The sequence below is a fragment of the Eleginops maclovinus genome, chromosome 3 (genome assembly GCF_036324505.1).
Source record: "Eleginops maclovinus isolate JMC-PN-2008 ecotype Puerto Natales chromosome 3, JC_Emac_rtc_rv5, whole genome shotgun sequence".
Lineage (NCBI taxonomy): Eukaryota > Metazoa > Chordata > Actinopteri > Perciformes > Eleginopidae > Eleginops > Eleginops maclovinus.
In genome coordinates, this window is record NC_086351.1 from 4704149 (window position 1) to 4731458 (window position 27310).

Below are 27310 nucleotides of genomic sequence, written 5' to 3' on the forward strand. Positions count from 1 at the left end.
AACTCCACTGTTGTTGAGTTTTGAGTAATGTGCAATCTGAGTCATTAAAGTCCTCCATCTTGACTTTTAAATCGTGTTTCCCCTCAGTTTGTTGTTTGTGTTTGTATTCATCATATCTTCTTTACAATACTTTAAAATGACTTAAGAAGATTTGCTAACTGATTTTAATCAACACCAATACATCTTTGTCCAATGTACCATGGTGAACTCAAAGCTATCCAAACAAGGAAGTACATTCAAACACCACAGCCTAATTTTGTACCATCATTTGTACTCAGCAATCTGACAATCAAACCATATAAAGGAAATTATTAGTTATGCATTGTTAAATGTTAATGTTAAGTAATGTTAAATAATCTCTAAGAATGAATCCCATAGCCAGGGTGTGAAACACACGGCACAGGGGCCAATACCAGACCACCAACTGGATCAATCCATCCCACTGGATGAATTTGAAAAAAGGCTATAAGTCATTCATTCTAATTCTTAAATGAAATGTTCTGGATTTAATATTTTTCAATGCTGGGTCGGGCTTTCCATAACAAGAGTGTCAGGTACTGTCGTTAAGATATAACAGATGGCACATGCTTAAGTACAGGCTACTGGACCAAACACTGTCCAGCGTTTTCTGTCTATGCATCTTTCGATTCATCTTCCATCACTGTCGATACATTTTTTTTCAGTTTTCCTGTTTGTACTTAAGCATGTTAGATCTGTTATATCTTATGCACAATACCTGTTGTTATGGAAAGCCTGACCCAGCATTGAAAAATATAAATTTGAGAACATTTTATTTACTTAATGACTTCTTTCCAATTTAAGCCTTTTTTCAAAGTTGGACCAGTTGGTGGTCTGGTATTGGCCCCTGTGCCGTGTGTTTCCACCTGGCTATGGGATTCATTGCTATATTATTTCACATAATGTATAAAGAAATCCGTTGCTGTATATGGTTTGATTGGCAGATTGCTGAGTGCAAATGATGGTATAAAATTGCGTTGTCTTTATGAATGTACTTTCTTGTTTGGATAGCTTTGAGCTCACCATGGTGTCCCTGAGCCAGTTTCTTTTTTTTTTAAAGATACAGCCCTATTGATAAAGGTACAGTAGATCATAGGCGCCGATTTATGTTTCTGCCGGTGGGTGCTCTAAAAAGTTTAAAGCCCGACCCTCGACAATCTCCGTGTGTGCGGTTAAATCTCCGTGGGTGCTCGGCAATCTCCGTGGGTGCTCGGGCCCCGAAGCACCCACGGTATCGGCGCCTATGCAGTAGATATAGATGTATTGGTGTTGATTAAAAAACAAAACAGTTAAACTCTAACTTTTACAGGCAAAAGATTTGGTTTCTAATGGAAACACTTTGGATGTTTATTTATGTTTAAGTTATTGCCTTGTTTTTACTGTATCCCAAAAATCCCAGTAAGCAAAACTTCTTAAGTCATTTTAAAGTATTATAAAGAAGACAATATGTATACAGACATGATTTAAAAGTCAAGGTGTAGGACTTTAATGACTCAGATTATACATTATTCAACAATCAACAACAGTGGAGTTAGAATGATGGAAGAAAGGCAGCAGAGTAAGATGGAGGTCGCAGATCAGACTTAATAGCTGGCCATTGTGTTCTCCAGCCAGTTGTTGAAGAGGCAGACCTGTGAATGGAGACACAAAGATGTTTGTTAGGAAACTAGCAAATGTGATGCATTTTCCCTGGGGCTGCTCATTGTGAAATACAAGTTTCATGTCTTCTATGGTAGAGATAGTTTGGGTTTACCTTGGCGTAGACACCGGGGTTGTCCTTCTGAGCACATCCGTAGCCCCAGGACACAACACCCTGCAGCTCACCGTTGCACACGACGGGTCCACCAGAGTCTCCCTGAGAGAGAATTCACATGTGAAGAAATGTACCAATATTCTGTATTTACAACTAAGATGCATTGGTATAGGAAAAGGAGAGAGTTGTTTTGTTACACACCTGGCAGGAGTCCTTGCCTCCCTCCAGGTATCCAGCGCAGAACATAGCGTCAGTGATCTGACCGGGGTAAGAGTTCTTACAGTCCCTGTCAGACAGGATGGGGATGTTCAGGCACTGCAGCTTGTTGCTGTCAGCGGCTGTAATGTATCAAACAAAGTGGGTAGAAAAAGGGTTAGAATAACACCGATGAAAACAAAACATAGTGTGACTCCAGCTGTTAAAATGCAGGTGTTTCTTACAGGAGCTCATGGTGTTTCCCCAGCCGGAGACGGTGCACATGGTGCCAGCGGGGGCACAGCTGCTGGGCAGAGCCACAGCCTGCACGTACTGGTTGAGGGTGGCGGGTTTGCTCAGCTTGATCAGCATAATGTCATTGTTGATGTTGTAGGAGCTGTAGTTGGGGTGCTGGATGACACGGGAGGAGCGGATGTACTGCTCGTTTCCCTCGTAGACTCTGAGGTTGTGCTCTCCAAGCTGAACTTCCAAACGGCTAAAAGCAAATGGAAAACAGTGGATTAGTGACAGAACACAGGAACATTATCATCAGATATTGTGTGCCTACCCCTCGGGTTAGTAAATCCCTCCTATGGACCTGGAAAACATGAGGAATGTGCTTACGACTTGTAGCAGTGAGCAGCAGACACCACCCAGTTCTCGTTGACCAGGGAGCCTCCACAGAAGTGGTAGCCAGAGTTCAGAGACACCTGATGGGGCATGGAGTAGGGAGTGCACTCCTTCCCTCCGACGATCTTGTCGTCCTCCTCAGCAACTGAGAAAACACACATCAGCATCAGGTTAGTTGTTGATGCTACGTTTTAATTTACTCTTGCACAATGTACTTTTGGCAAAAGTGTGCGTTATTAATGTGGCTATCAAAAAATATCAATCAGCTGTTCTCTAATTAAAAACCTTGGCTTCAGGCACATGCTCTGGTTATTCTGCGCTAAGTTCTGGGATAAAGGCCCACAGACTGTCAGTAGAAAGGAAGACAGTCAGCTGGATAAAAGCCTCACACTCACAGGCAGCTCCGATGAGCAGAACAAAGACCAGAGAAATCATGATTGCTGTGGGATCCTGTCGATGATAGCCTTCACCTGCAGCCCGGGTTTATATACTCAGTCAGGAGAGCTGCCCTGCTTTCCGGCCCTCCTGATTGGTCAGCAAGGAGCCAACCCCTGCTGCAAGATTTTGAACCTAGGTGATTCATTTCAAGAATTACTGAAAAAACACTGTTCTTTGTTTTCTTGTGTAAAATGCAGAACATAAAAACAATACTGTTCCAAAAACATAATCTAATGACGTTGATATAAAAGATCAAACGACTACATTATTAGTACACCTTTCCTATTGGCCACCTGTGACATAAGATTGTAAACTCACAGGCAGCCCATTTCATTGTTTTCTTGATGTTAGGAGTGGGTTTTTTTGGACCAGCATGTGACAGAGAAGTTGAGGGTTTACTGTGAAATAATCTGAAAAAAAGTTCAGTTTTTTTTAATCCACTTTATTTATCATCTCACATTTCTTAGTAGAATTATGGTTAGGATGCAAAATAAATGATCGAGCTCTAGAATCTGATTTATTGCTACTCAGCAGTTCTGTGTATGGAGTTTGATTGTGAATCACTTGGTCCAGGTCATCTTTATATACAGTATACAGTAAATGCAAGCCTGTTTCAGAAGCATTTCTCCCTACGAGTGTTTCTGTCACTTCTTTGATTTTGCTGAAAAATAACTAACTTGTATTTTTGGCAGTTTGCTGTTTGTGTTTGTATACATCTTATCTTCGCCACAATCCTTTAAAATGATTTGTTAAAAGGTTTGCGTACTGGGATTTTTGGGATACAGTCAAAACAAATCAATAACTTAAACATCCAGAATGTTAAAATAACAAACTAGGGACAAAATGTGCTACACAATCTTTTGCATGTAAAAGTTAGAGTTTAATTGTTGTTGTTTTTAATCAACAGCAATACATCTTTGTCCAATGTACCTTTATCATTAGGTCTGTATCTTTTAAACACTTGCTCAGGGACACCATGGTGAGCTCAAAGCTATCCAAACAAGGAAGTACATTCATACAGACAACACATTTTGTACCATGATTTGTACTCAGCAATCTGCCAATCAAATCACATACAGCAACGGATTTGTTCATACATTATGTGAGATAATCTCTAAAAACGAATCCCATAACCAGGGTGTGAAACAAACAGCACAGGCGCCAATACCAGACCACCCACTTGTCCAATCCATCCCACTGGAGGACTTTGAAAAAAGGCTATAAGTCATTATTTCTAATTCTTAAATTAAATGTTCTGGATTTAATATTTTTCAATGCTGGGTCGGGCTTTCCATAACAAGAGTGTCAGGTACTGTCGTTAAGATATAACAGATGTCACATGCTTAAGTACAGGCTACTGGACCAAACACTGTCCAGCGTTTTCTGTCTATGCATCTTTCGATTCATCTTCCATCACTGTCGATAAAAATTGGGCAATTTTTTCAGTTTTCTTGCACGTTCTTAAGCATGTTAGATCTGTTATATCTTATAAACGGTACCTTGCCACTCTGGTAAGGAAAGCCCAACCCAGAATTGATAAATATAAATCCCAGTCATCCAGTGGGATGGATTGGACCAGTTGGTGGTCTGGTATTGGCCCCTGTGCCGTGTGTTTCACACCCTGGCTATGGATTCATTCTTAGAGATTACTTAACATAATGTATGAAGAAATAATTTGATTGGCAGATTGCTGAGTACAAATGATCGTACAAAATTATGTTGTGCAAATTGAATGTACTTTCTTGTTTGGATAGCTTTGAGCTCACCATGGTGTCCCTGAGCCAGTTTCTTTAAAGATACAGCCCTCTTAATAAGGTACATTGGATAAAGATGTATTGGTGTTGATTAAAAATCAATTCAAAATGTTTACATGCAAAAGATTTTGTTTCTAGTGCAAAGTTTGTTATTTAACACTTTGGATGTTTATTTGTGTTTAAGTTATTGCCTTGTTTTTACTGTATCCCAAAAATCCCAGTAAGCAAATCTTCTTAAGTCATTTTAAAGTATTGTAAAGAAGATATGATGTATACAAACACAAACAACAAACTGAGGGGAAACACGATTTAAAAGTCAAGATGGAGGACTTTAATGACTCAGATTGCACATTACTCAAAACTCAACAACAGTGGAGTTAGAATGATGGAAGAAAGGCAGCAGAGTAAGATGGAGGTCACAGGATCAGACTTAATAGCTGGCCATGGTGTTCTCCAGCCAGTTGTTGAAGAGGCAGACCTGTGAATGGAGACACACAGAGGTTTGTTAGGAAACTAGCAAATATGATGCATTTTCACTGGGGCTGCTCATTGTGAAATATAAGTTTCAGGTCTTCTATGGTAGAGATAGTTTGGGTTTACCTTGGCGTAGACACCGGGGTTGTCCTTCTGAGCACATCCGTAGCCCCAGGACACAACACCCTGCAGCTCACCGTTGCACACGACGGGTCCACCAGAGTCTCCCTGAGAGAGAATTCACATGTGAAGAAATGTACCAATATTCTGTATTTACAACTAAGACGCATTGGTTTAGGAAAAGGAGAGAGTTGTTTTGTTACACACCTGGCAGGAGTCCTTGCCTCCCTCCAGGTATCCAGCGCAGAACATAGCGTCAGTGATCTGACCGGGGTAAGAGTTCTTACAGTCCCTGTCAGACAGGATGGGGATGTTCAGGCACTGCAGCTTGTTGCTGTCAGCGGCTGTAATGTATCAAACAAAGTGGGTAGAAAAAGGGTTAGAATAACACAGATGACACCAAAACATAGTGAGACTCCAGCTGTTAAAATACAGGTGTTTCTTACAGGAGCTCATGGTGTTTCCCCAGCCGGAGACGGTGCACATGGTGCCAGCGGGGGCACAGCTGCTGGGCAGAGCCACAGCCTGCACGTACTGGTTGAGGGTGGCGGGCTTGCTCAGCTTGATCAGCATAATGTCATTGTTGATGTTGTAGGAGCTGTAGTTGGGGTGACGGATGACACGGGAGGAGCTGATGTACTGCTCGTTTCCCTCCCTGACTCTGAGGTTGTGCTCTCCGAGCTGAACCTCCACACGGCTGAAAGCAAATGGAAAACAGTGGATTAGTGACAGAACACAGGAACATTATCATCACATATTGTGTGCCTACCCCTCGGGTTAGTAAATCCCTCCTATGGCCCTGGAAAACATGAGGAATGTGCTTACGACTTGTAGCAGTGAGCAGCAGACACCACCCAGTTCTCGTTGACCAGGGAGCCTCCACAGAAGTGGTAGCCAGAGTTCAGAGACACCTGATGGGGCATGGAGTAGGGAGTGCACTCCTTCCCTCCGACGATCTTGTCATCCTCCTCAGCAACTGAGAAAACAGACATCAGCATCAGGCTAGTTGTTTGATTCTACTATTTTATAAACTCTTTGAAACAAAAATGTACTTTTTGGGAACCCTAAAGTGTGCATTATAAATTTGAGTACTGAGGCTAGTAAGAAATCAATCAGCTGTTCTCTTATTTGAAACCTTGGCTTCAGGCACATGCTCTGGTTATTCTGCACTAAGTTCTGGGATAAAGGCCCACAGACTGTCGGCAGAAAGGAAGACAGTCAGCTGGATCAGATCTTTACACTCACAGGCAGCTCCGATGAGCAGAACGAAGACCAGAGAAATCATGATTGCTGTGGGATGCTGTCGATGATAGCCTTCACCTGCAGCCCGGGTTTATATACTCAGTCAGGAGAGCTGCCCTGCTGTCCGGCCCTCCTGATTGGTCAGCGAGGAGCCAATCCCTGCTGCAGGATGTTAGTTAGGTTATTCATTTCAAGAATTACTGAAAAAACACTGTTCTTTGTTTTTTCTTGTCAGCAAAACTTGGAAAAGCAAAAGGGAGAGTATGGATAATACTGTGTCCTGGTATTATTTATTTATTTGTATTATCTATTAATTTATGACACACGTCAAAATCGTTATTATAGGATCTTGTGTAAAATGCAGAACAAAAAAACAATACTGTTTCAAAAACATAATCTAATGACGTTAATATCAAACGACTCCATTATTAGTACACCTTTCCTATTGGCTACCCATGACATAAGATTTAAAACTCACAGGCAGCCCATTTCATTGTTTTCCTGATGTTAGGAGTGGCTTTGTGACAGAGAAATGGATGTTTTCATATGAAATAATCTGAAAAGAAGTTCAGTTTTTGAATCCTTTTTGTTCATCTATCATCTGGAATTCCTCAGTAGAATTATGGTTTGGATGCAACATAAAAGATCGAGCTCTAGAATATGATTTACTGCTATTAAGCAGGACTGTATATGGGGTTTGAGTTCTTTAATTTTGCTGAAAAATAACTAACTGGTTGGAAACCACCTTAGAGTTGGCTTGGGTTTGTGTGGTCAGATTGCACAGTAGGTACACAGCTCCCCTCTATAGTTAGATATATGGAAACTGTATCTCACAGCCGTGGGTTTCTCAGCATCTGTTACTTTAACTGTACATTCAGATATGATGTGTGGGGCTCCCTTGAAAAAATATTCTAGCCTTTTTTCTCATATGTTCAATAAATACACTGAAGTTGGAGTAATTGTGTGTTTTAAACACATTCCTCTTATAAATTGTGATTTATTTTGACTGTGACATGTTTGGAAAAGATAATCAATAAAGTTTTGAGAAGATAAACACTTTATCTATCGAGATTAAATCACGTTGTCACAATCATTTCATTAGAAGAGGTGCAAAATATTTTATGGGAAACAGTGTAGTGAGACAGCAGCTCTCTGTGTACAGTAAAGGTTCTGCATTTTTAAATTCCACCTCTGTAAAGGAAGTATAGTATTACCAGAACAATTCCCTTAAAATAAGAAAAATAAATCCTTATTTTTATGCAGAACAGTCCATTACAGAATTTCATGAATCCAAAAATATACTCTGGTAGACAAATAATAACTTTATTGTTTGTATTGGTTATTGCTGAATTCATGAGTCATAGCTGAACTTTGCACTCCAACCTAAATTTGGTTTATCACCAAAATTATGTAGACAATAATACCAAAAGGAAAAAGATAGGGAGTCCCTTTCCCACGCCAGCCCGTCCCTCCCCCTTCCCACCCCTCTTGCCATTTCACAGAAATCCTCCCTGATGCTTGTTAGCAATCATCTGAGTTCATCTATCTATATGTTATAGCATAACCATTTATACACATCACATGCGTTCATATTTTTTTACATAAAATGTCATCAGTTTGAACTGGATTGACGTTGAGTCCTAATTATCTATCAATGCATATATGTACAATCTTAATTTACATGAATGATACCACCAGTCATTTTATATCTAACATAAAAGTAACTATCCATGTCAAAAAATGCAATTAAGTAAAAAAACTGAAGTAGTTTACTTTGAATAATAGTGGAGCAGAAGTATATAAAGTGACATGAATTGAAGAATATGCAAAATAGGTACTGACATACACTGCCCGGCCAAAAAAAGAGTCACAAGCCTGTGGGGGCAGTGCTATGATCTGGGGTTGCTGCAGTTGGTCTGGTCTAGGTTCAGCAATGTGCCCAAAGAATGAGGTCAGCTGACTCCCTGAATATACTGAAGGACCAGGTTATTCCATCAGTGGATTTTTTCTTCCCTGATGGTACGGGCATGTTCCAAGATGAAAATGCCAGGATCCATCGGTTTCAAATTGTGAAAGAGTGGTTCAGGGAGCATGAGGCATCATTTTCACACATGGATTGGCCCCCACAGAGTCCAGACCTGAACCCGATTGAGAATCTTTTGGATGTGCTGGAGAAGACTTTGCGCAGTGGTCCGAATCTCCCGTCATCAATACAAGATCTTGGCGAAAAATTCAGAAATAAATGTTGAGACATTGCAGAAGCTCGTGGAAATGATGCCACAGCGAATGTGTGACAAAGCTAAAGGCGGTCCAACGAATATAGAGAGTGTGTGACCTTTTTTTTGGACAGGCAGTGTATAAACATTTACTTAAGTAATGTGACTAAGTTTACATCCACCACTGGTAGAAAGCACTGTACAACAGGAAGCTGTAATATATTGTATTCTATGCATACTTAAAAAAACACAAGTAGTTATTAATATTGACTGTGCATGCTTGTAGTATCACGATATGAATAATTACTTAAAATCAGAGGCAAGGCAACAAAAACGTAAGGACGAATCATAAAACAGTTATTATAGAGATGCATTATGAAAGAAATGTGGGAATACAAAGCACACTAATGAAGAAGAAAATGAAGTATGCTTTTACTTTAATCTTTAATTAATTAATTCTAAGAGTAAAAACAAAATGAATTCTCAATATGCTCATAAAAGCGCAAGTGAAGAGATCGTTAATAAAATCATGTATTCTTATTTGTATCCGTTTTTAGATATGTTTCCTCCACATCAACATGTGAACAGTAGATAAAACAAGAAAACATATTTATATGTATTCTAATAGATTTTTGTAAGTCGATCTTAAAATTGCATTAACAAGACAAATATATATATACATATATTTTTAATAGATAGATAGAATCGGAGGATGAAACCCTCTTTATTAGTCACATACATGCACACAGCAGAGCACACACACTGAAATTGGTCCTCTGCATTTAACCCATCCTAGTACTAGGAGCAGTCGGCAGCTATCGTGCAGCGCCCGGGGAGCAATGGGGAGGGGGGATTGGAGGTGTCCGGTGCCTTGCTCAAGGGCACCACAGCAGGACCTAGGAGGTGAACTGGGATCTCTCCAAGTAACAGTCCACTTTCCATATTTCAAGTCTGTTCGGGGACTTGAACCGGCGACCCTACAATTCCAGTCCAAGCCCCTACTGACTGAGCCACTGCTGGACAATGTTGTATATGTCTTGTAAATTGCACTGTTAAGGAACCTGCATCTAAGTATCTCATACATTACATAACTGCATCGTAGTTGTGAATATGTTATGACAATAAACCTTTGAATCTTGAATCTTCAAATATGGGGAACCCCAAGGCTCCATTCTTGGGCCCATTTTATGCTCACCCTGGGCGCTATTACAAAGCAAATATGGCGTCTCATTTCATTTTTAAGTAGATGATTCCCAAATGTTTTCGCCCCTAAAAACGAATGAGTCCAGTGCCTGTGTGAATAGTCTGCAGGACGTCAGAGCCTCGATGGTTTAGAACTTTTCAAAATGTTTGGACCTAGTGGTGGCCCCAATGCCCCGCTTGTGCTTGATTCTCTGGTCCTATATATGAAACCCACTGTAACTAATCTGGGCGTACAGATTGATCCGGATTTTAAGTTGGATCCACAGATCAATTCTGTTGTGAAATCCAGATTTTTCAGCTGCTAATTTTAGCAAAGGTCAAGCCTTTCCTTTTATTTAAATGACTTTGAGAGGGTTTACTTTGATCACAACCATACTGTAATGCTCTCTATGTTGGAGTTAGCCTGGCTTCCATTTCCCGCTTACAGGTAGTTGAGAAAACTGCTGCACTCCTTCTTACGAGAAGATATTACACCTGTACTCACATCTCTACACTGGCTTCCGATAAAGTTTAGAATCAAATTTAAAATGTAATTCTTTGCCTGCAAAGCCCTTATTGGTTTGGGCTCTCCTGACCAGGCAGGACTTTTCAACCCTTTACATTATCACGGTTATTGAGGTCTGCTGACAGATTCCTCCTTATAGGTATATTGATATACAAGATAGCAAGTAATTGCCTTGTTTTTACTGAATCCCAAAAATCCCAGTAACAAATCTTTTAACAAATCGTTTTAAAGTACTGTGAAAAAGATATGATGTATAAAAACACAACCAATAAACTGAGGGAAACATGATTTGAAAGTCAAGGTGTAGGACTTTATGTACTCAGATTGCACATTATTCAAAACTCAACAACAGTAGAGTTAAACTGATGGAAGAAAGGCAGCAGAGTAAGATGAACGTCGCAGGATCAGACTTAATAGCTGGCCATGGTGTTCGCCAGCCAGTTGTTGAAGAGGCAGACCTGTGAATGGAGACACAATGAGGTTTGTTAGGAAAATGAAACTGGGAATTCCCAAATTAAAATCCAGATTTCCTTTGCCATGGGTATATTTTTATTGTAGAGATGTTTTTGGGGTTTACCTTGGCGTAGACACCGGGGTGATCCCTCTCAGCACATCCGTAGCCCCAGGACACAACACCCTGCAGCTGACCGTTGCACACGACGGGTCCACCAGAGTCTCCCTGAGAGAGAATTCACATGTGAAGAAATGTACCAATATTCTGTATTTACAACTAAGATGCATTGGTATAGGAAAAGGAGAGAGTTGTTTGGTTACACACCTGGCAGGAGTCCTTGCCTCCCTCCAGGTATCCAGCGCAGAACATGGCGTCAGTGATCATGCCGGGGTAAGAGTTATCACAGTCTCTCTGAGACAGGATGGGGATGTTCAGGCACTGCAGCTTGTCGCCATCAGCGGCTGTGATTTTGTAAAACAGGTTAGAATAACACAAATGACACCAAAACATAGTGTGACTCCAGCTGTTAAAATGCAGGTGTTTCTCACAGGAGCTCATGGTGTTTCCCCAGCCGGAGACGGTGCACATGGTGCCAGCGGGGGCACAGCTGCTGGGCAGAGCCACAGGCTGCACGTACTGGTTGAGGGTGGCGGGCTTGCTCAGCTTGATCAGCATGACGTCATTGTCGATGTTGTAGGAGCTGTAGTTGGGGTGACGGATGACACGGGAGGAGCTGATGTACTGCTCGTTTCCCTCCCTGACTCTGAGGTTGTGCTCTCCAAGCTGAACTTCCACACGGCTGAAAAAAATGGAAAACAGTGGATTAGTAACAAAATACAGATTACTGATCATCAAATATTAATGTGCTTGCCCCACAGGTTAGTAAATCTTTCCTATGGCCCTGGAAAACATGAGGAATGTGCTTACGACTTGTAGCAGTGAGCAGCAGACACCACCCAGTCCGCGTTGACCAGGGAGCCTCCACAGAAGTGGTAGCCAGAGTTCAGAGATACCTGATGGGCCTGAGAGTGGGGAGTGCACTCATACCCTCCGACGATCTTGTCTTCCTCCAAGGCAACTAAGAAAACACACATCAGCATCAGGTTAGTTGTTGATACTGCTCTTTAAAGAAATAACAACAGAACAGACATCTCTTTGAATGTAGAGCAAGTGTGCATCAATAATTTGAGTACTGAGGGTGGTTAAAGATCAATCGGCTGTTCTCTAATTAAAAACCTTGGCTTGAGGCACATGCTCTGGTTATTCTGCACTAAGTTCTGGGATAAAGGCCCACAGACTGTCAGCAGAAAGGAAGACAATCAGCTGGATAAAAGCTTCACACTCACAGGCAGCTCCGATGAGCAGAACGAAGACCAGAGAAATCATGATTGCTGTGGGACGCTGTCGATGATAGCCTTCACCTGCAGCCCGGGTTTATATACTCCTCTTTCCATCCTGTACACACCCCAACGGTTGTTTTTTGGACCAATCAGAGCTCTGGGAAAAGTAACTCTAGGTCTCGGAAAACCAAATATTTTGTTGACTCTGTATACTGCATGCCAAGAAATTCTGTTCGTTATAAAACTTTTATGTTCACAGCTGTGCAGATGGTCTGGTTCACAACCACAGTTGTTGGATTTGGCTTTCACAAGAAAATCAGACCATGTGTCTTCAGGTAGAATGACCCTCAAAAAAACTGATCACACAATTACTATAAGAAATGATCAGTAAGGAAACTGTACAGTGATGAACTCCAAATAATGCATTTTACTTGCATTATAAAAGTACAGTAAAAAGGGTTATTAAATAATTAGGATCAATGGGAGAATACTTGACCATTTAATAGTGAAGAATTCTGACCAATAACGCAATCAATCACGGGTTTGAAATCTGTGCAGATCTGCTGCTGGTGAAGCTTGAATAAACCCGAGTTACATTCTGCTGTTTTGATGTGACGGTGGAGCAGCTTCAATTTCTCATGATAAATATGCATGAGTGAGATGAAGAAGATTAACAAGAACAGGTGCAGTCTGAAGATTCAAAATCCATGCTGTGTTTGGGAGGATTTGGAAACTACAGTGTGTTGTTGTTGTTGTTGTTGTTGTTGAACGGGGGCATTTGTGATAGGATGCTCACTTTTAGAGATGTACTTAAATGGCACTGTCTCAGTTGGTAATTGTTACTGCAGAATATACCTTTTTGGAAAGATAATGAAGTGTGACAATACTGAAACGTTTTTTAACAAATGAACAATAATTACGAATGACCAACACAATTCATTGAACATTTATTCAACCCGGTCTTTCATTTCCCTTGTTTGGTTGGGTAGGTAAGCAGTGCACTTTGTCAGCAGTTTACTTATTTAATCTGAATAATACGTGTAAATTAAATAGTTATCCACAGGTAATAAAAAAAAGTACACTTTCTTAAGAAAAAAAGGAGTAAATAATGTCAGTGTCGTGGCCTTGCCGGGTGTTGGATCACTGAAATAATGTATAATATAATTAATAATAGCCTGCAGCATCAACGTATAACCTCAAACTGGATGGTTGGCATTCACTTTTAAATGTAAAAAAAGAATCAATAATTCATACAAGATTTAGAATAAAAAAGCAGTTATTTTTCTGAGCTGAACATGAAAAAAGGCATTGCTGTGAAATGGTTGATTTCATTATAAACTATACACTCGTTCTGTGCCAGTTTTTTTTTAACACGCCTCATGCACTGTTGGTATCTTTCCCAACTGCTATAATACTGATTCGTGAGTCAGCCTTGAGTAAACGCTCTCTGTGAATAATCCAGCTGTTTGAGGCTACCCCTCCTTCAGTCAAAGGCCTTTAAGGTCAGTCACCTGAAATGAACTACCTACATCTGGCGGCCGGTGTTTCAAGATTTATTTTGAGTGGCAAACATTGGACCAATCAGGCGGCTTGGAAGAGATATAAAATATGAATGCAAGTGGATGGACCGGATGACATGCTGCAGCCATGAGGTTCCTGGTCTTTGTTCTGCTCATTGGAGCTGCTTGTGAGTAGGAGTTTTTTAATGCATCATGCACTTTTATATAGTCACGGTACAGCAGTATTCATTTAGCATTTTGACTTTCTAAAAATTATTTTTAGTTGCTGCGGAGGATGACAAAATTGTCGGTGGGTATGAGTGCACACCTTACTCTCAGCCCCACCAGGTGTCTCTGAATATTGGCTACCACTTCTGTGGAGGCTCCCTGGTCAACGAGAACTGGGTGGTGTCTGCTGCTCACTGCTACAAGTCGTAAGCACATATTTAACGCCATTAATATTCAGCTGACGGTTTAATAAACACAAGCACTCATTTATCACCAACTTCTCTCTCAGTCGCATTGAGGTGCGTATGGGAGAGCATCACATCGGAGTCACTGAGGGCAGCGAGCAGTTCATCAGTTCCTCCGGTGTCATCAACCACCCCAACTTTGACCGCTACACCCTCGAGAATGACATCATGCTGATCAAGCTGAGCAAGCCCGCCACCCTCAACCAGTACGTGCAGGCTGTTGCTCTGCCCAGCAGCTGTGCCCCCGCTGGCACCATGTGCACCGTCTCCGGCTGGGGAAACACCATGAGCTCCAGTGAGTAGAAAAAAGTTCAGACAAGCTTAGCTTTCTGAAACTGTCATTATTTTACATATATAAATATATCGTATTGTATTTTTTAACCGGTGGGTTCCAATTATCAACACTAAAAGTTTGACAACAAACATGCATACTACTTAGATAACAAAGAAATCATAATTTATTCAAACATATAAAAAATGTACCAAAATAATATTATTTATATATAAAAATGAATTATAAAAAGGAGGGAAAATGTAAGACAAATACAAGACAAGAGATTAAAGGATATTGTGCTATTTCATCATTTCAAGTGGTTCTGTTGTACAACAAGCCATCCCTACTGCACACCTCTGTCGTTGTGTTGCTGCAGCTGCTGACGGCAACAGGCTGCAGTGTGTTGGGGTCCCCATCCTGTCTGATGAAGACTGTAATAACTCCTACCCCAACATGATCGACAACACCATGTTCTGTGCCGGATACCTGGAGGGAGGCAAGGACTCCTGCCAGGTGTGTATCCCTCATTTATTTGATATTGCTTTATTTTCTAATTGGACTACATTTTTTAACTCTCTAAAATGTAATTTCTCAGGGAGACTCTGGTGGTCCTGTGCTATGTAACGGTGAGCTGCAGGGTATTGTGTCCTGGGGCTACGGGTGTGCCGAGAAGGACCACCCCGGTGTCTACGCCAAGGTAACTGCCTTCATTTTCTTAAGATAGATAAAAATCACACTCCTTAATGTATGTCATGTTGCACTGCAACACGCTCACCAATACCTTTTTATTTCCAGGTGTGTGTGCAGACTGAGTGGCTGCGCAGCACAATGGCCAGCTATTAACTCAACCTTCCAACCTCAACACCACACACATTACTGGCTGTCCTAATGCCAACTGTCTCTTGGTGGATTATAATAAAATAAATAATGTGTTTGAAATTCATCATTGTTCTGTCTTTGCACTTTCCCTTTATTTTAAAAGTTATTTTAAGTCTAAGTATAGAAGCAAAACCAAATACATATTAGGATAATACATCTGCAGGCTGTATTCTTCCTGATCATATTAAGATAATACATTTATTTATGCATGGGTCCTTTGGGTTTTGGATGTAGGCGTCCATTTGTTTTGAATAAATTACATTTCTCAATCATTACCTCCTTCTTAATATCTGTAACTTTGATGTTATAAATGAGACCATCAGTAGTGTTTATTTAAAGTGTATCTGATGGAGAATTATCTAGAGAACCTATAGAGGTTTTTAGCAGAGATAATAATTGTGAAGTCAATAAAGTTATCAGAAAGGAAGGAAAACAACTTTCAAAGTATTTCCATAAAATGAGTCATCACTTCACCATCTCTTCTATCTGCATTAACAAAACCATGTTTTAACAGGGCTGTAATATATCTTTATAATATAAGAACATCAATAGTGGTTAAAATAAAACAACCTGCTTTATATTCCCAGTGGGGCTGAAATAACTATGACCCATTATTCTAAATTATATTTGTTCAGTGAAACGACTCCGAATGTTCTTTTAGGCACTTCTTTAATAAATGTTAAGTTTACTTATTTAGTCTTTGTTGCCTCTTGCTTCCGGTACTCGTATTGTATTTTGTGCCATTTTCCTTTCTAACATTTTCTTAATAAAGCATCATATATAAGGTATTACATTTTCTCGAAGCAAAGTGCCGACTACAAGTGGTGAAATATAACCTCTGACATTTACTCAAATACTGCACTGAAGTACAAGTGCATGTAGATTAAAGAGATTTAATTTAGCAAATAGTAAAAAAGCACATTTGTTTTCTATTAATTCACAGAACAAACATACGGTGCAGGTTTTAGATAAATACAGATGTAATAAATAGAAGATACAGATGTTGTAAATAATAAATAAAGACATTGTAAGTACATGCATTGTCCCTGAGTGTCATGCTCAACTCTGACATTGTGCACACACGTCTGCACAGCCCTCCACTTTGAAATATAAGTCAGTGTAGTTTGCCACATATTACCATATATCTCCATATATCTCCATATATTCATTGTCCTAAGTGTTTTGTTTTATTAGCTTTTAAGGTTCTTTGTATATTTAAATTGAAATCTGGTGTAAATACTTGTCTTTAGCATTTTCTTATTGAATAGTCTCCTAAAATACTTACTACTAATACTTTATTTTAGTATTACTTTTGTTTCCTTTTTTCCTCAAACTGTTTATGTTCGCACCACCGGACACCAAAGCAAAATCCTTGTTTGTGTGAACACACCTGGCAATAAACTTGATTCTGATGTACTTTATGTTACTTCATAATCCTAAAGCATAACTCACTAAATTGTATTTCATGTTGCATAAAATAGTTCATTACGTGTTGTATTGCATTGTTAGAGATCAACACGCTTTCCATAACCACAAAAGAGTTTGAAATGGCTGATACTGAGGGAGGAGTTGTGCAAAGATATGCTGGGATTCACATGAGGTCAACATTTACTAATTAAAAGGATTAACTCACAACAACTCTGACCTTTGCAAACAGACTGAATAGTTTCATATGGACACTTTAATTTAATATTCTAGTGTGGACACATTCTGCATAATGTGTACCGCTACTTTTGATGCATTGAATCCATTTGTCTGGTAATACTTATCTAACTAAATTTGACTTGCAGCATTGTTATTCCATTGCTGTTTTGATATGTTTGAGTAAAGGATCGGCTGACTTCCTCCAACTGCTTTCTATGTATTTATGGAAAATGGACTTTTAAAAAATGTTTATAAGATCATTTTTTTCAGGTCAGCTTCTCCCTTCCTATCTGAGTTGAGTTGTTGGGGAACAGATGCTGAGAAACTCACAGCTGTGTGCACACATCTAAATATAGAGGGGAGTTGTTTACCTGTGCAATCTGACCGAGAAACACAAGCCGACTTTTAAGTGGCGGATTCAAACTCTTACAAAGTTAGAGAGTCGCAAATGTTTGGTTTTTAATGCAGAATAAAAGTGGCAGAAACGGTCAATGTGAGAAATGGTCCCAAAGCAAGCTCATTTAAATGATTGATGTTTTTATTTAGAGATGAGTTTGACAAAGTGGTGCTATATCAAGCATCAAACCAATACATCATTCTAGAGCTAGATCCTGTATTTGGCATCCAAACCATAATTATGTGGAGTATTTTTAGCTTACAGATAAATGAAGTGGATTAAGAAACAGACTCTCTTTAACATTTTACCCTCAACTTCTCTGTCATCATGATAGTCAAGACAAATGCCACTCCTAGAAATACATTGATCGTGAATACTGAATTTAAGGTCAAATGTGGCAGATAGAATATGTAGTAATTTAGTATTTTATAATAACTTTATCAGACCATGTTCCTCTCTTTGGTCCTATTGATGGACCCTTGCTCTTCTCCTAACCACCCAAAACAGAACAACTATTACTATGTGTAGATATTAGAAATAGTGTAAGAATTATTTTGACTTTGATTGTTATAAAGAAATAAAGAAATAATAAGAGGAACCAATATTATCCATTCTCTCCCCTATTACTTTTCCTAACTTGCTAACCAGAAAGCCGTCCTTACTTCAACAAAGATATTTTTAATGTAATTCTTGAAATTAATCAACGAACTCCAACATCCCGCCGCAGAGATTGGCTCCTCGCTGACCAATGAAGAGGGGTGGACAGCAGGGCAGCTCTCCTGACTGGGTATATAAACCCGGGCTGCAGGTGAAGCCTATCATCGACAGGATCCGACAGCAATCATGATTTCTCTGGTCTTTGTTCTGCTCATCGGAGCTGCCTGTGAGTGTGAAGCTTTTATCCAGCTGATTGTCTTCCTTTCTGCTGACAGTCTGTGGGCCTTTATCCCAGAACTTAGTGCAGAATAACCAGAGCATGTGCCTGAAGCCAAAGTCTTATATTAGAGAACAGCTGATTGATCTTTAACCACCCTCAGTACTCAAATTATTGATGCACACTTTAGGGTTCCCAAAAAGCACATTTTGTATTCAAAGAGTTTATAAAATAGTAGAATCAAACAACTAACCTGATGCTGATGTGTGTTTTCTCAGTTGCCTTGGAGGACGACAAAATCGTCGGAGGGTATGAGTGCACTCCCCACTCTCAGGCCCATCAGGTGTCTCTGAACTCTGGCTACCACTTCTGTGGAGGCTCCCTGGTCAACGCGGACTGGGTGGTGTCTGCTGCTCACTGCTACAAGTCGTAAGCACATTGCTCCTGTTTTCCAGGGCCACTAAACCGTGTGGCAAGCACATTAATATTTGATGATCAGTTATCTGTATTTTGTTACTAAGCCACTGTTTTCCATTTGTTTTTAGTCGTGTGGAGGTTCGTTTGGGAGAGCACCACATCAGGGTCACAGAGGGAACCGAGCAGTTCATCAGCTCCTCCCGTGTCATCCGTCACCCCAACTACAGCTCCTACAACATCGACAATGACGTCATGCTGATCAAGCTGAGCAAGCCCGCCACCCTCAACCAGTACGTGCAGGCTGTGGCTCTGCCCAGCAGCTGTGCCCCCGCTGGCACCATGTGCACTGTCTCCGGCTGGGGAAACACCATGAGCTCCTGTGAGTAACACTTGCATTTTAACAGCTGGAGTCACACTATGTTTTGGTGTCATTTGTGTTATCCTAACCTGTTTTACAAAATCACAGCCGCTGATGGCGACAAGCTGCAGTGCCTGAACATCCCCATCCTGTCTGACAGAGACTGTGATAACTCTTACCCCGGCATGATCACTGACGCCATGTTCTGCGCTGGATACCTGGAGGGAGGCAAGGACTCCTGCCAGGTGTGTAACAAAACAACTCTCTCCTTTTCCTATACCAATGTATCTTAGCTGCAAATACAGAATATTGGTACATTTCTTCACATGTGAATTCTCTCTCAGGGAGACTCTGGTGGACCCGTCGTGTGCAACGGTCAGCTGCAGGGTGTTGTGTCCTGGGGCTACGGATGTGCTGAGAGGGATCACCCCGGTGTCTACGCCAAGGTAAACCCAAACTATCTCTACCATAGAAGACATTAAATTTATATTTCACACTTTGCCTTCCAGACTTAAATATTTGTTGATGGCTGACTTCTTAACAAACCTCTTTGTGTCTCCATTCACAGGTCTGCCTCTTCAACAACTGGCTGGCGACCACCATGGCCAGCTATTAAGTCTGATCCTGCGATCACCATCTTACTCTGCTGCCTTTCTTCCATCATTCTAACTCCACTGTTGTTGTTGAGTTGTGAATAATGTGCAATCTGAGTAAATAAAGACCTTCAACTTGACTTTCAAATGATTTCCCACAGTTTTTTGCCTGTGTTTACCTTCATCTTATCTTTATTACTTACTCGAAAATGTTCCTTAATCTTTCAGGAAGGTGTGAACCTTTTTCCTGCTCCTCAGCGCACAGTACAATCAAAGCAATCACTCCTTATCTAAAATGCAGGAGTAGCAAACTTTTCATGCTACACATATGTTGCATGTAAAACATTAGAGTAGTTTTTCTATCAACACCAATAAATATTTGTCCAGCACAGCAAAGACTCGGACAAATAAACAGGCAATATGATAAATAAAGATCCGGGATGCATAACATGTATAAAGAGTAAATCCTGTTTCTTTATTCAATTATATTGAATAAATGCAAAATCTATAGTAGTCCCTGGTTATATATCCTTCAAAATGATGGGATTAAAGTCAGCAGTGTTGTGGGAGATTCTGCAAAATTAAACATTCATCCTGTGTCATTCCTTTTTCAGTTTTACCAGGCCCAGGTATACCACCCAGTATGACTGTCTCTCTCCCAGGGTCTGTCTTTAAAACGTCTCTGAAATGGCTTATACCTTTATGGTCGGTAAAATTGGTCGTGCTCTAGCTGCTCTGCTTCTGTCTGTTGCTCATTGAACCGCGTTTTGCTTTTACTATTTACGGTTGGTACAGTAGAAACTTTTGTGTTCTCTGACTATATGTTGGCTGTGTTCCATTTAGGTGACAACTGCTGGTTGTAGCTTTCTCTTCAATCAGGTTTGTTTGATTGCTTGTTGCAATAGTAGAAGCCTTGTTGGGCCACTTGTGACGGTAGTGCTATGCTTATTTCTAAGAGTATAATACTAACCTGAATGTTTTAACTGCAATGCAGCTCCATTTTAATGTTGATGTTCTCTCTCCCCTGCTCAGGGTGCCTCTGGTGGTCCTGTGGTGTCTAATGGCGAGCTGCAGGGCGTTGGGTCCTGGGACGGGGCTGCCCTCAACCAAACTACTCTGGCCTTTACACCAACGTCTGCTCTCTGATGTTTTGTATCCACGATTTCTTCTCCATATACTCCTAGGCTGTGATCCCCCCTGTTCCGGCGGGTGCTGCAGTGCCTGAACGTCCCCATCCTGTCTGTGATAACCCCGGTCAGATCACTTGATGCCATGATCTGCGCTGGATACCTGGAGGGAGGCGAGGACTCTTGACAGGTATGTAGTTCAAAGCTCCAGCATAAACAACAAGTTTACTTGGTATGGCTTGGCCACCATTGTATAGTACAAATCAATGACATGGTGCTTTTGATTTTGTTATGTTATTCTTGTTATTGTTTGACTTCCTAGATCTATCATATCAGTAAATGATGCTATCACAATTGAAATTGGATGCTAAACAAAATGTTCTCTTCGTAGTTTCTATAGTTATGAATGCATAAGGACTTCAATAACAACAGTTTGTTTGCTAAGCCATTTCTTCACCATGTGTATTATGGATTATTGATAATTGTTCACCTAACAATAATGGCCTAAAATCAAAGTCATCTTAGCAAGTATTTTTATTTTCTCAAAAAAGCCCAGACACAAAGAAGCTGAAAGCTCTCAGTGGAGGCACAACATGACAATATGAATCTGAAAATGAGCATTATAGGGCCCCTTTACCTCCTAAGATGCTGCTCAGTTGTTATCATAATTCAATCCAAGCAGGACACTGAAATCAAAGATTCTCTTTTTGCAATATTTAAATAAATGGATATGTTTTTTTGCAGAGGAATTCATTCAATGAGGTTTCTAAACGATGTAGAGCTCCACTGTACTTAATGAGAATGGAAGAAAATGTTTAAACCAATAGGCTTGGGAAATGATTTAGCTGGAAAACAATTGAAACTGATGCAAAACAAGCTGCATCCAAGCCATTTTGATTGATCGTATGCCATTATGATTCAGAGAAATTAAAGAAAATTCTTATCTACAACGAGCCTCACCATTCAGGTTAACAATGTTGATGCTGAAAATCACTGCAATTACTCTGACTCTTCAAAAATAAATAACATGCCAGCCATAATTGCTGTGTTTTCTTGTCCATGAAAGGTTAGTCGAGCTGTTGGTTGGAAATCAGCAGTCAGTTATTCTGGAAAAGTGTTCGACCACGTCTTGTCTGTCAATTTCGCAGCGAGTAATAGACAGCTAGAAATAAATCGCCGGGCAGCTGCACAGAAATATCTCAAGTCTGTTCTCCTCGGACAGGAGTATGGATTATCCCTCATCCATGGAAACAGAAAGAGGTGCTGTGATGAAATGGAAAATGACAGACAGATAAGCAACTAATGACTAAATGTAATAAATGAGACTCCCTTTTGAAAAACATTTTGAATTATCGTTTATAATTATTATATTTAAACTTCAAATGCTGGGAAAATTAGGTTAAATTATTAATTGGCAACATTCATAGCACATATTTCTCCTCTGATGGGTTTAGATTGCTAGCACTGTGTAATGCTGAAGCACCTGCTCTCCTTCCAGCTGTATTACAAACTATTAATAAACTGCTCAAGAAATCAGGGATGAAAACATACGGGAATGGGCTTTAAGGTGAATACTATGCTTTGCACAATACTCCAAAAGGGCAAAATTATTCAGGAAAGCCCTTAAGTAGTATTTAAAGGTCTTTATTTTCTCACCCTGCCTGTTCTGCAGCACCTCTTTTCACCCTCTGTCTGAAACCAGAGCCCAATCTGCTCTGATTGGTTAGCTGGCTGGCTCTGTTGTGATTGGTCAACCGCTTAGAGATGTCACGCCCCTTAGCCTATCACGTACAATGTGTTGGAGCGCTAGCCAATAGAAGCATTATTGGCACATAGTGATGTCACTATGTTACGGGAAAAAAACAAAGGAGTCAATGGAGGCAATCCGGACAAGGGGGGGGGGGGGGGTGGATGAGACTTTGGGTCCTATATAACACACTACAGAAAAGAAGCATAGTAGGCCCCCGTTAGGATCTTCCAGATATATGCACTCATTGTTCCAAACCCAAAGCAGAAAAGATTTCTCAAGAAAATAGATTTTGACCTTGAAAACAAACATTTTAATCTTTTTGGACTTTTGGGAAATCACGTGTCTGAAAAGCAATTAAGGAGAGTGTGTGAGTTATCTTCAGCTTCATGAACAACAAACTCCACACAACCGCAAAACTTCGTATAGATTTAAAGGGAGACTTTCTGCTGAAGAAACAAACCGTTCTTATCTTTTAGTTTCAGTGTAATCAAAGAACTCAAAGAACCACTTCTCAGTTCTGTATGGATCTTATTGAAAAGGATTTCTACCTGCTGTTCAGATTGTTGTCCTACACCACTGACATTGATAAATGGGGTGTTGCATCATCTGGGCCCTTTCTTCCCAGGTGTATAAAGCATTCTGCACTCAGGGGACAGGAAATCAAAATGAGGGCGAGAGTCATGTGCTCCAACAAAAACAAAAAAGACGGACAAACCTTATCAGCCCTATTCATGCAGGTTTTGAAATGCTAAACACCGATGCTATGCAGAGGTTAACAGGTAAAAGCCACAGTTTGTGTGTCTTATTTTGATGGAAATCATATTGAGAGATTGTTTAGTGAATTTGCACAATAGACTGTAGATAAGAGTGGGACATGATCCCTGTGACGTCATTGGATAGCAGAATAGCATTGAGTTTGAATTTGGGCCGTTGGCAGATTGTTTTTTTGGAAACAGGTATGACATGAGAGGATGAAAGTCAACCTAACACTGAAACAAGACATGTTACAATACACCTTCATGAACAAAATGAAATGCAGTGAAAGCATTTAAGGGCCTACGGAACAAACACGGAGGGTGAGCCATGCACCTCCTTTATTGTGTATTTTACTGTAAAAGGGAGCATAGTTTACTAAATGAACATCTTGCTGTATTAAAGACTTGAAATTAGTTTTGAAACTATAAACTCATTCAAGTAGTAGTACATTCTCTCATACACTTCAACAACATTGTATTTATTTTTGCAACCTGTAAAGTCGACCCCAATTAGAGATAATGACAATTCAATAGACCTTAGCGTTAGCTTATCTTTGCAAAAACCATCAACATTTGCCCGCAAGCTGAAGCACTGGTGTGAATGTTTACAGTATATTGACATCAGGTGTTCTTGCTTGACTGGTTTATATCTGTTGGATATGTCACCACTGAATTGAAATCCAGTACTCATAAAACAATACATCTACACTGGGAGCAGAAAGACAATAATAAACACACTGTTGCATCACAGAATGTTAAATCTTTTATTGATTGAGCCCTGACATCTCACATCTCGCATCTTGTTTTCTTTCTCCTTGTGTCTCCCTCTCAGCCTCTCTCCCGCTGCCTTTCTCTTTGACACTTCCCACCGCTGCCTCCTGTCTCCTTCAATTTCAATCTCCTCCTCTCCTGTAGTTCTGTGATGGGAGATCACAGCCTAGGAGTATGCAAAGAGAGTATCGATGATCCAGGGCATAAGAGAGCAGACTTTGGTGTACACGCCCGGGTAGTTGGGTTGAGCGCAGCCCTGGCCCCAGGACACGATACCCTGCAGCTCGCCGTTACACACCAGAGGACCACCAGAGTCACCCTGAGCAGGGGGGAGAGAACAGTTTTATTCCCTCCACCTCATTAAATATAACCTCATTTTATGTGCCGTGTAATTGTTTAATTATTGAAAATACCTGACAAGCATCCTTGCCTCCCTCCAGGTATCCGGCGCACACCATGCGGTCAGTGATCATGCCGGGGTAGGAGCCATCACAGTCCTTGTGGGAAAGGATGGGGACCTCCACACACTGGAGGTAAAACGGGTTGAACACTGCAGATAAGAGCAAGACAAAACGATTAGGAGGGACACAAAAAGCACCCCCATTCAGCCTCATATCAGGGGTTTAAATGCACCGATGTATTGGTGACGATCAGAAACATGCATTTATTTACTGCACTGTATATAGCATCACTCTATCTATTCCAGCTTGATGATTCAACTGTTTTCTGTCAATATTGTTACCTTAAATGGCCAACGTCACCACCGACTTGGTTTTAAATAACCTACTATAATTGACTCTCCACCCTTGAAGTGCTACAGTACTTCAGTAACGATTACTAGGTTTGACAAGCCTGGCGAACTTTGGATTTTGAATGTAGTCATTACATGCAGTATGGAGCCATCAAGTGCATTGCCAAAGGCTTCACTAGCTTTTTAGGATTGTTCCTATAACTGAGGGAAATGATCCAGCAGCCGTTATAAGAGCTGGGTGAATACTTTTGGATGCTAGGGAAAGGTGCTTTAATGTTTCCTCTATTTTCTTCTTAGCATAGTTAGGCTACAACGTTCTGGGTTCTGGGAATCTTGTTTGGGAAATGTATTTACCATCAAGCAAACTTCAATGTTATTGTGTACCGAATATGTGTTTCCTTTAAGACCTTGAATATCGCTCTATTGAAAGCCTTGTTATACTACGTTTTTGAATCTATGGAAGGCCATGAGTGCAATATTTCATCACGTTTTGAACCAAAACATAAAAAAATATGAAGTTATTGTGATGACATTCAATCAGGCGCACCTTGGTCAGTGTAGATGTTTCCCCATCCGGACACCGTGCACATGTCCCCGGGTGCAGGGCAGGCTTTGGGCAGAGCGACCGGCTTCACGTACTCGTTCACGGTGACGGGGTGCGCCAGCTTCAACAGCATGATGTCGTAGTCCAGGGTCTGGTAGTCATAGCTCTGATGCCAGTAGATGGCGTCCACGTTCATGTACTGCTCCGTGCCTTCGTTCATCCAGATGTGGTTGTCACCCAAAATGGCAAGCTGTGTATAAGGGCTTAAGGAAAATACAAAGAACAGAATGAGCATAGTTTTCTTTAAGACACAGAACATAGAGTAACGTTTTTATATGTAAATGTAAATGTTGTTTCTTCCTGCAGCGGTCGGCCTGTACAATCACTCATTATACGGACTATAACGCACTGTTTTGGAATAACACTTATGTGCAATATTTACTATTTTACGCCACCTCACTACCTCTGACTGTTTTTCTACAGTTGAAGAGATGACTGTGCTATTGTTACACTCTATTAATGTTCTCTCTTGCTGCTTCCTGATTACTTTTTTACAATGCTGCCACTTATTTTAATTCCATGGGGGCAAACTTAACTGATATCCTTTTATTTACGCCTCTTTATTTAATTTGTTACTCTACAAATCTTATGTCTGCACTGTCCCTTTGCTGTAACCTTGTACATCCCCCCTGCTGTGGGACAAATGAAGGATTTCTGATTCAGACAACACCAACTTTTGCCAGCAGTGGGCAGCAGAGACGATCCACTGTTCGTTGATGAGGGAGCCGCCGCAGTAGTGGTAGCCGATATTGATAGACACCTGCCAGGGCTGAGAGTGGGCCGTACACTGGTAGCCACCCACAATCTTGTCATCCATAGGTGCTGCAGCTGTAGTATAAAGCAATACAATATATATATATATATATATATATATATATCAAAGTTCCACTTCTGAATGTTTCTGAAATTGTTGATCAGATGTGCTTTACCTGCAGCGCCCAGGAGTGCGAGAACAATCAGGCCAATCATCATTACTCAAGCCTTCCTGCGACCAGACTGGAGGTAAATCATCTGTCTCTCACGGCATTTATACGTAAACTCCTCTCTAGCTTTCAATAAACCCCCTCCTTCTCCATACCTCCACCCAATTCTACCCACCCGCCCCCCTCGGTTTATCCTCCCACCCCAATCCCAGCCCTGAAAAATAAACTTATCTTCTCATGTGCCACGTTCATCCGTTCAGTTAATAAGTGAGCCAAATCTTGCATAGATTTGGCCGTGAAGAGTGCTTCTTCTACTCTGTTTTTGACAGATCATTTTCTGCACCTATCGCCTCAATAAATGGGGCTATGATAAATGACAACACTTCCAAATGTTTGCCTTTATTTTAGTGAAGAGAATTACATTTACATTCGAAACATTTTCAAAAGAAATTGATTTGCAAAACAGATGATAGACAGCCTGAGGTTTCCTGAGGTGCAATTCAAACCATGTGTCTTTCTCTCCATATTGAGTCAGTCTGCTTACTGTCATCAGAACATTTACTGCTCAAAGTGGATCTAGAAAAGCACAAAATGTTAAAGCTTAAAGGATGTTGATTGCTGTCTGACACAGAAACAGTAAAACAACATGTCTGTTTTAGGTTTCAGACACAACAGATGATTTCTTTCTCACCTCTCTGGCTTTTACTCAAGGACATTTTTTTTTTGTGCTACATGGGCCCAGAGCTAAAAGACGGTTATATAACAGATTTCACAGTTTGATATTGTAGCTTGCCAACAATGAGTGACCCATGAGAAACCAAAAGCAGGTGTTTGATGTTTGGAGACCTTGGTCCACATTTGAAATAAGGTGCACAGATG

The 27310-nt window shown here is 40.6% G+C and overlaps 5 protein-coding genes across 5 annotated transcripts in view; 1 reads left to right on the forward strand and 4 right to left on the reverse strand.

Annotated features, from left to right (window-relative positions):
* LOC134861681 (transmembrane protease serine 9-like) overlaps positions 1 to 27310 on the forward strand; it is a 31690-nt gene that overhangs the window by 1532 nt on the left and 2848 nt on the right. Inside the window, exons 7-25 of the mRNA XM_063879088.1 lie at positions 2214 to 2316; positions 11553 to 11828; positions 11939 to 12076; positions 13988 to 14029; positions 14125 to 14275; positions 14359 to 14609; positions 14965 to 15101; positions 15184 to 15285; positions 15384 to 15419; positions 18304 to 18391; positions 18661 to 18811; positions 18928 to 19178; positions 19266 to 19402; positions 19502 to 19603; positions 19726 to 19761; positions 20365 to 20379; positions 20594 to 20629; positions 20783 to 20883; positions 26444 to 26510. Of these exons, the coding sequence (XP_063735158.1) occupies positions 2214 to 2316; positions 11553 to 11828; positions 11939 to 12076; positions 13988 to 14029; positions 14125 to 14275; positions 14359 to 14609; positions 14965 to 15101; positions 15184 to 15285; positions 15384 to 15419; positions 18304 to 18391; positions 18661 to 18811; positions 18928 to 19178; positions 19266 to 19402; positions 19502 to 19603; positions 19726 to 19761; positions 20365 to 20379; positions 20594 to 20629; positions 20783 to 20883; positions 26444 to 26510 (2220 nt within the window). The remainder of the gene's footprint in view (positions 1 to 2213; positions 2317 to 11552; positions 11829 to 11938; positions 12077 to 13987; positions 14030 to 14124; positions 14276 to 14358; positions 14610 to 14964; positions 15102 to 15183; positions 15286 to 15383; positions 15420 to 18303; positions 18392 to 18660; positions 18812 to 18927; positions 19179 to 19265; positions 19403 to 19501; positions 19604 to 19725; positions 19762 to 20364; positions 20380 to 20593; positions 20630 to 20782; positions 20884 to 26443; positions 26511 to 27310) is intronic.
* LOC134862064 (trypsin-1-like) lies at positions 1505 to 3040 on the reverse strand. Its single transcript, XM_063879745.1, has 6 exons — positions 2992 to 3040; positions 2591 to 2741; positions 2212 to 2462; positions 1973 to 2109; positions 1772 to 1873; positions 1505 to 1649 (listed from the first exon to the last, which is right to left on the reverse strand). The coding sequence occupies exons 1-6, from the start codon at positions 3029 to 3031 to the stop codon at positions 1602 to 1604; spliced, it is 729 nt and encodes a 242-aa protein (XP_063735815.1). The 5' UTR covers positions 3032 to 3040; the 3' UTR covers positions 1505 to 1601.
* On the reverse strand, positions 5097 to 6681 carry LOC134862063 (trypsin-1-like). Its single transcript, XM_063879744.1, has 6 exons — positions 6628 to 6681; positions 6208 to 6358; positions 5829 to 6079; positions 5590 to 5726; positions 5389 to 5490; positions 5097 to 5266 (listed from the first exon to the last, which is right to left on the reverse strand). Exons 1-6 carry the CDS (start codon positions 6665 to 6667, stop codon positions 5219 to 5221), a joined length of 729 nt encoding a protein of 242 aa, XP_063735814.1. The 5' UTR covers positions 6668 to 6681; the 3' UTR covers positions 5097 to 5218.
* On the reverse strand, positions 10837 to 12454 carry LOC134862061 (trypsin-1). Its single transcript, XM_063879742.1, has 6 exons — positions 12349 to 12454; positions 11930 to 12080; positions 11551 to 11801; positions 11327 to 11463; positions 11126 to 11227; positions 10837 to 11006 (listed from the first exon to the last, which is right to left on the reverse strand). Exons 1-6 carry the CDS (start codon positions 12386 to 12388, stop codon positions 10959 to 10961), a joined length of 729 nt encoding a protein of 242 aa, XP_063735812.1. The 5' UTR covers positions 12389 to 12454; the 3' UTR covers positions 10837 to 10958.
* Positions 24134 to 26591, reverse strand: LOC134862060 (trypsin-2-like). The gene is made up of 5 exons (XM_063879741.1): positions 26438 to 26591; positions 26183 to 26336; positions 25452 to 25711; positions 24567 to 24703; positions 24134 to 24472 (listed from the first exon to the last, which is right to left on the reverse strand). The coding sequence occupies exons 1-5, from the start codon at positions 26478 to 26480 to the stop codon at positions 24320 to 24322; spliced, it is 747 nt and encodes a 248-aa protein (XP_063735811.1). The 5' UTR covers positions 26481 to 26591; the 3' UTR covers positions 24134 to 24319.

Bases quoted from the DNA above. Each gene is read 5' to 3' on its own strand.
- LOC134862064 (XM_063879745.1), bottom strand. From the start codon at position 3,031: ATGATTTCTCTGGTCTTTGTTCTGCTCATCGGAGCTGCCT. The intron at 2,742-2,991 runs GTGAGTGTGAGG...GTGTTTTCTCAG, and splicing joins TCTGCTCATCGGAGCTGCCT to TTGCTGAGGAGGACGACAAG. The intron at 2,463-2,590 runs GTAAGCACATTC...ATTTGCTTTTAG, and splicing joins GCTGCTCACTGCTACAAGTC to CCGTTTGGAAGTTCAGCTTG.
- LOC134862063 (XM_063879744.1), bottom strand. From the start codon at position 6,667: ATGATTTCTCTGGTCTTCGTTCTGCTCATCGGAGCTGCCT. The intron at 6,080-6,207 runs GTAAGCACATTC...ATTTGCTTTCAG, and splicing joins GCTGCTCACTGCTACAAGTC to CCGTGTGGAGGTTCAGCTCG. The intron at 5,491-5,589 runs GTGTGTAACAAA...ATTCTCTCTCAG, and splicing joins GAGGCAAGGACTCCTGCCAG to GGAGACTCTGGTGGACCCGT.
- LOC134862061 (XM_063879742.1), bottom strand. From the start codon at position 12,388: ATGATTTCTCTGGTCTTCGTTCTGCTCATCGGAGCTGCCT. The intron at 12,081-12,348 runs GTGAGTGTGAAG...GTGTTTTCTTAG, and splicing joins TCTGCTCATCGGAGCTGCCT to TTGCCTTGGAGGAAGACAAG. The intron at 11,802-11,929 runs GTAAGCACATTC...CATTTTTTTCAG, and splicing joins GCTGCTCACTGCTACAAGTC to CCGTGTGGAAGTTCAGCTTG.
- LOC134862060 (XM_063879741.1), bottom strand. From the start codon at position 26,480: ATGATGATTGGCCTGATTGTTCTCGCACTCCTGGGCGCTGCAG. The intron at 25,712-26,182 runs GTTGGTGTTGTC...ATTTTCCTTAAG, and splicing joins GCTGCCCACTGCTGGCAAAA to CCCTTATACACAGCTTGCCA. The intron at 24,704-25,451 runs GTGCGCCTGATT...TCTTATCTGCAG, and splicing joins AAACATCTACACTGACCAAG to TGTTCAACCCGTTTTACCTC.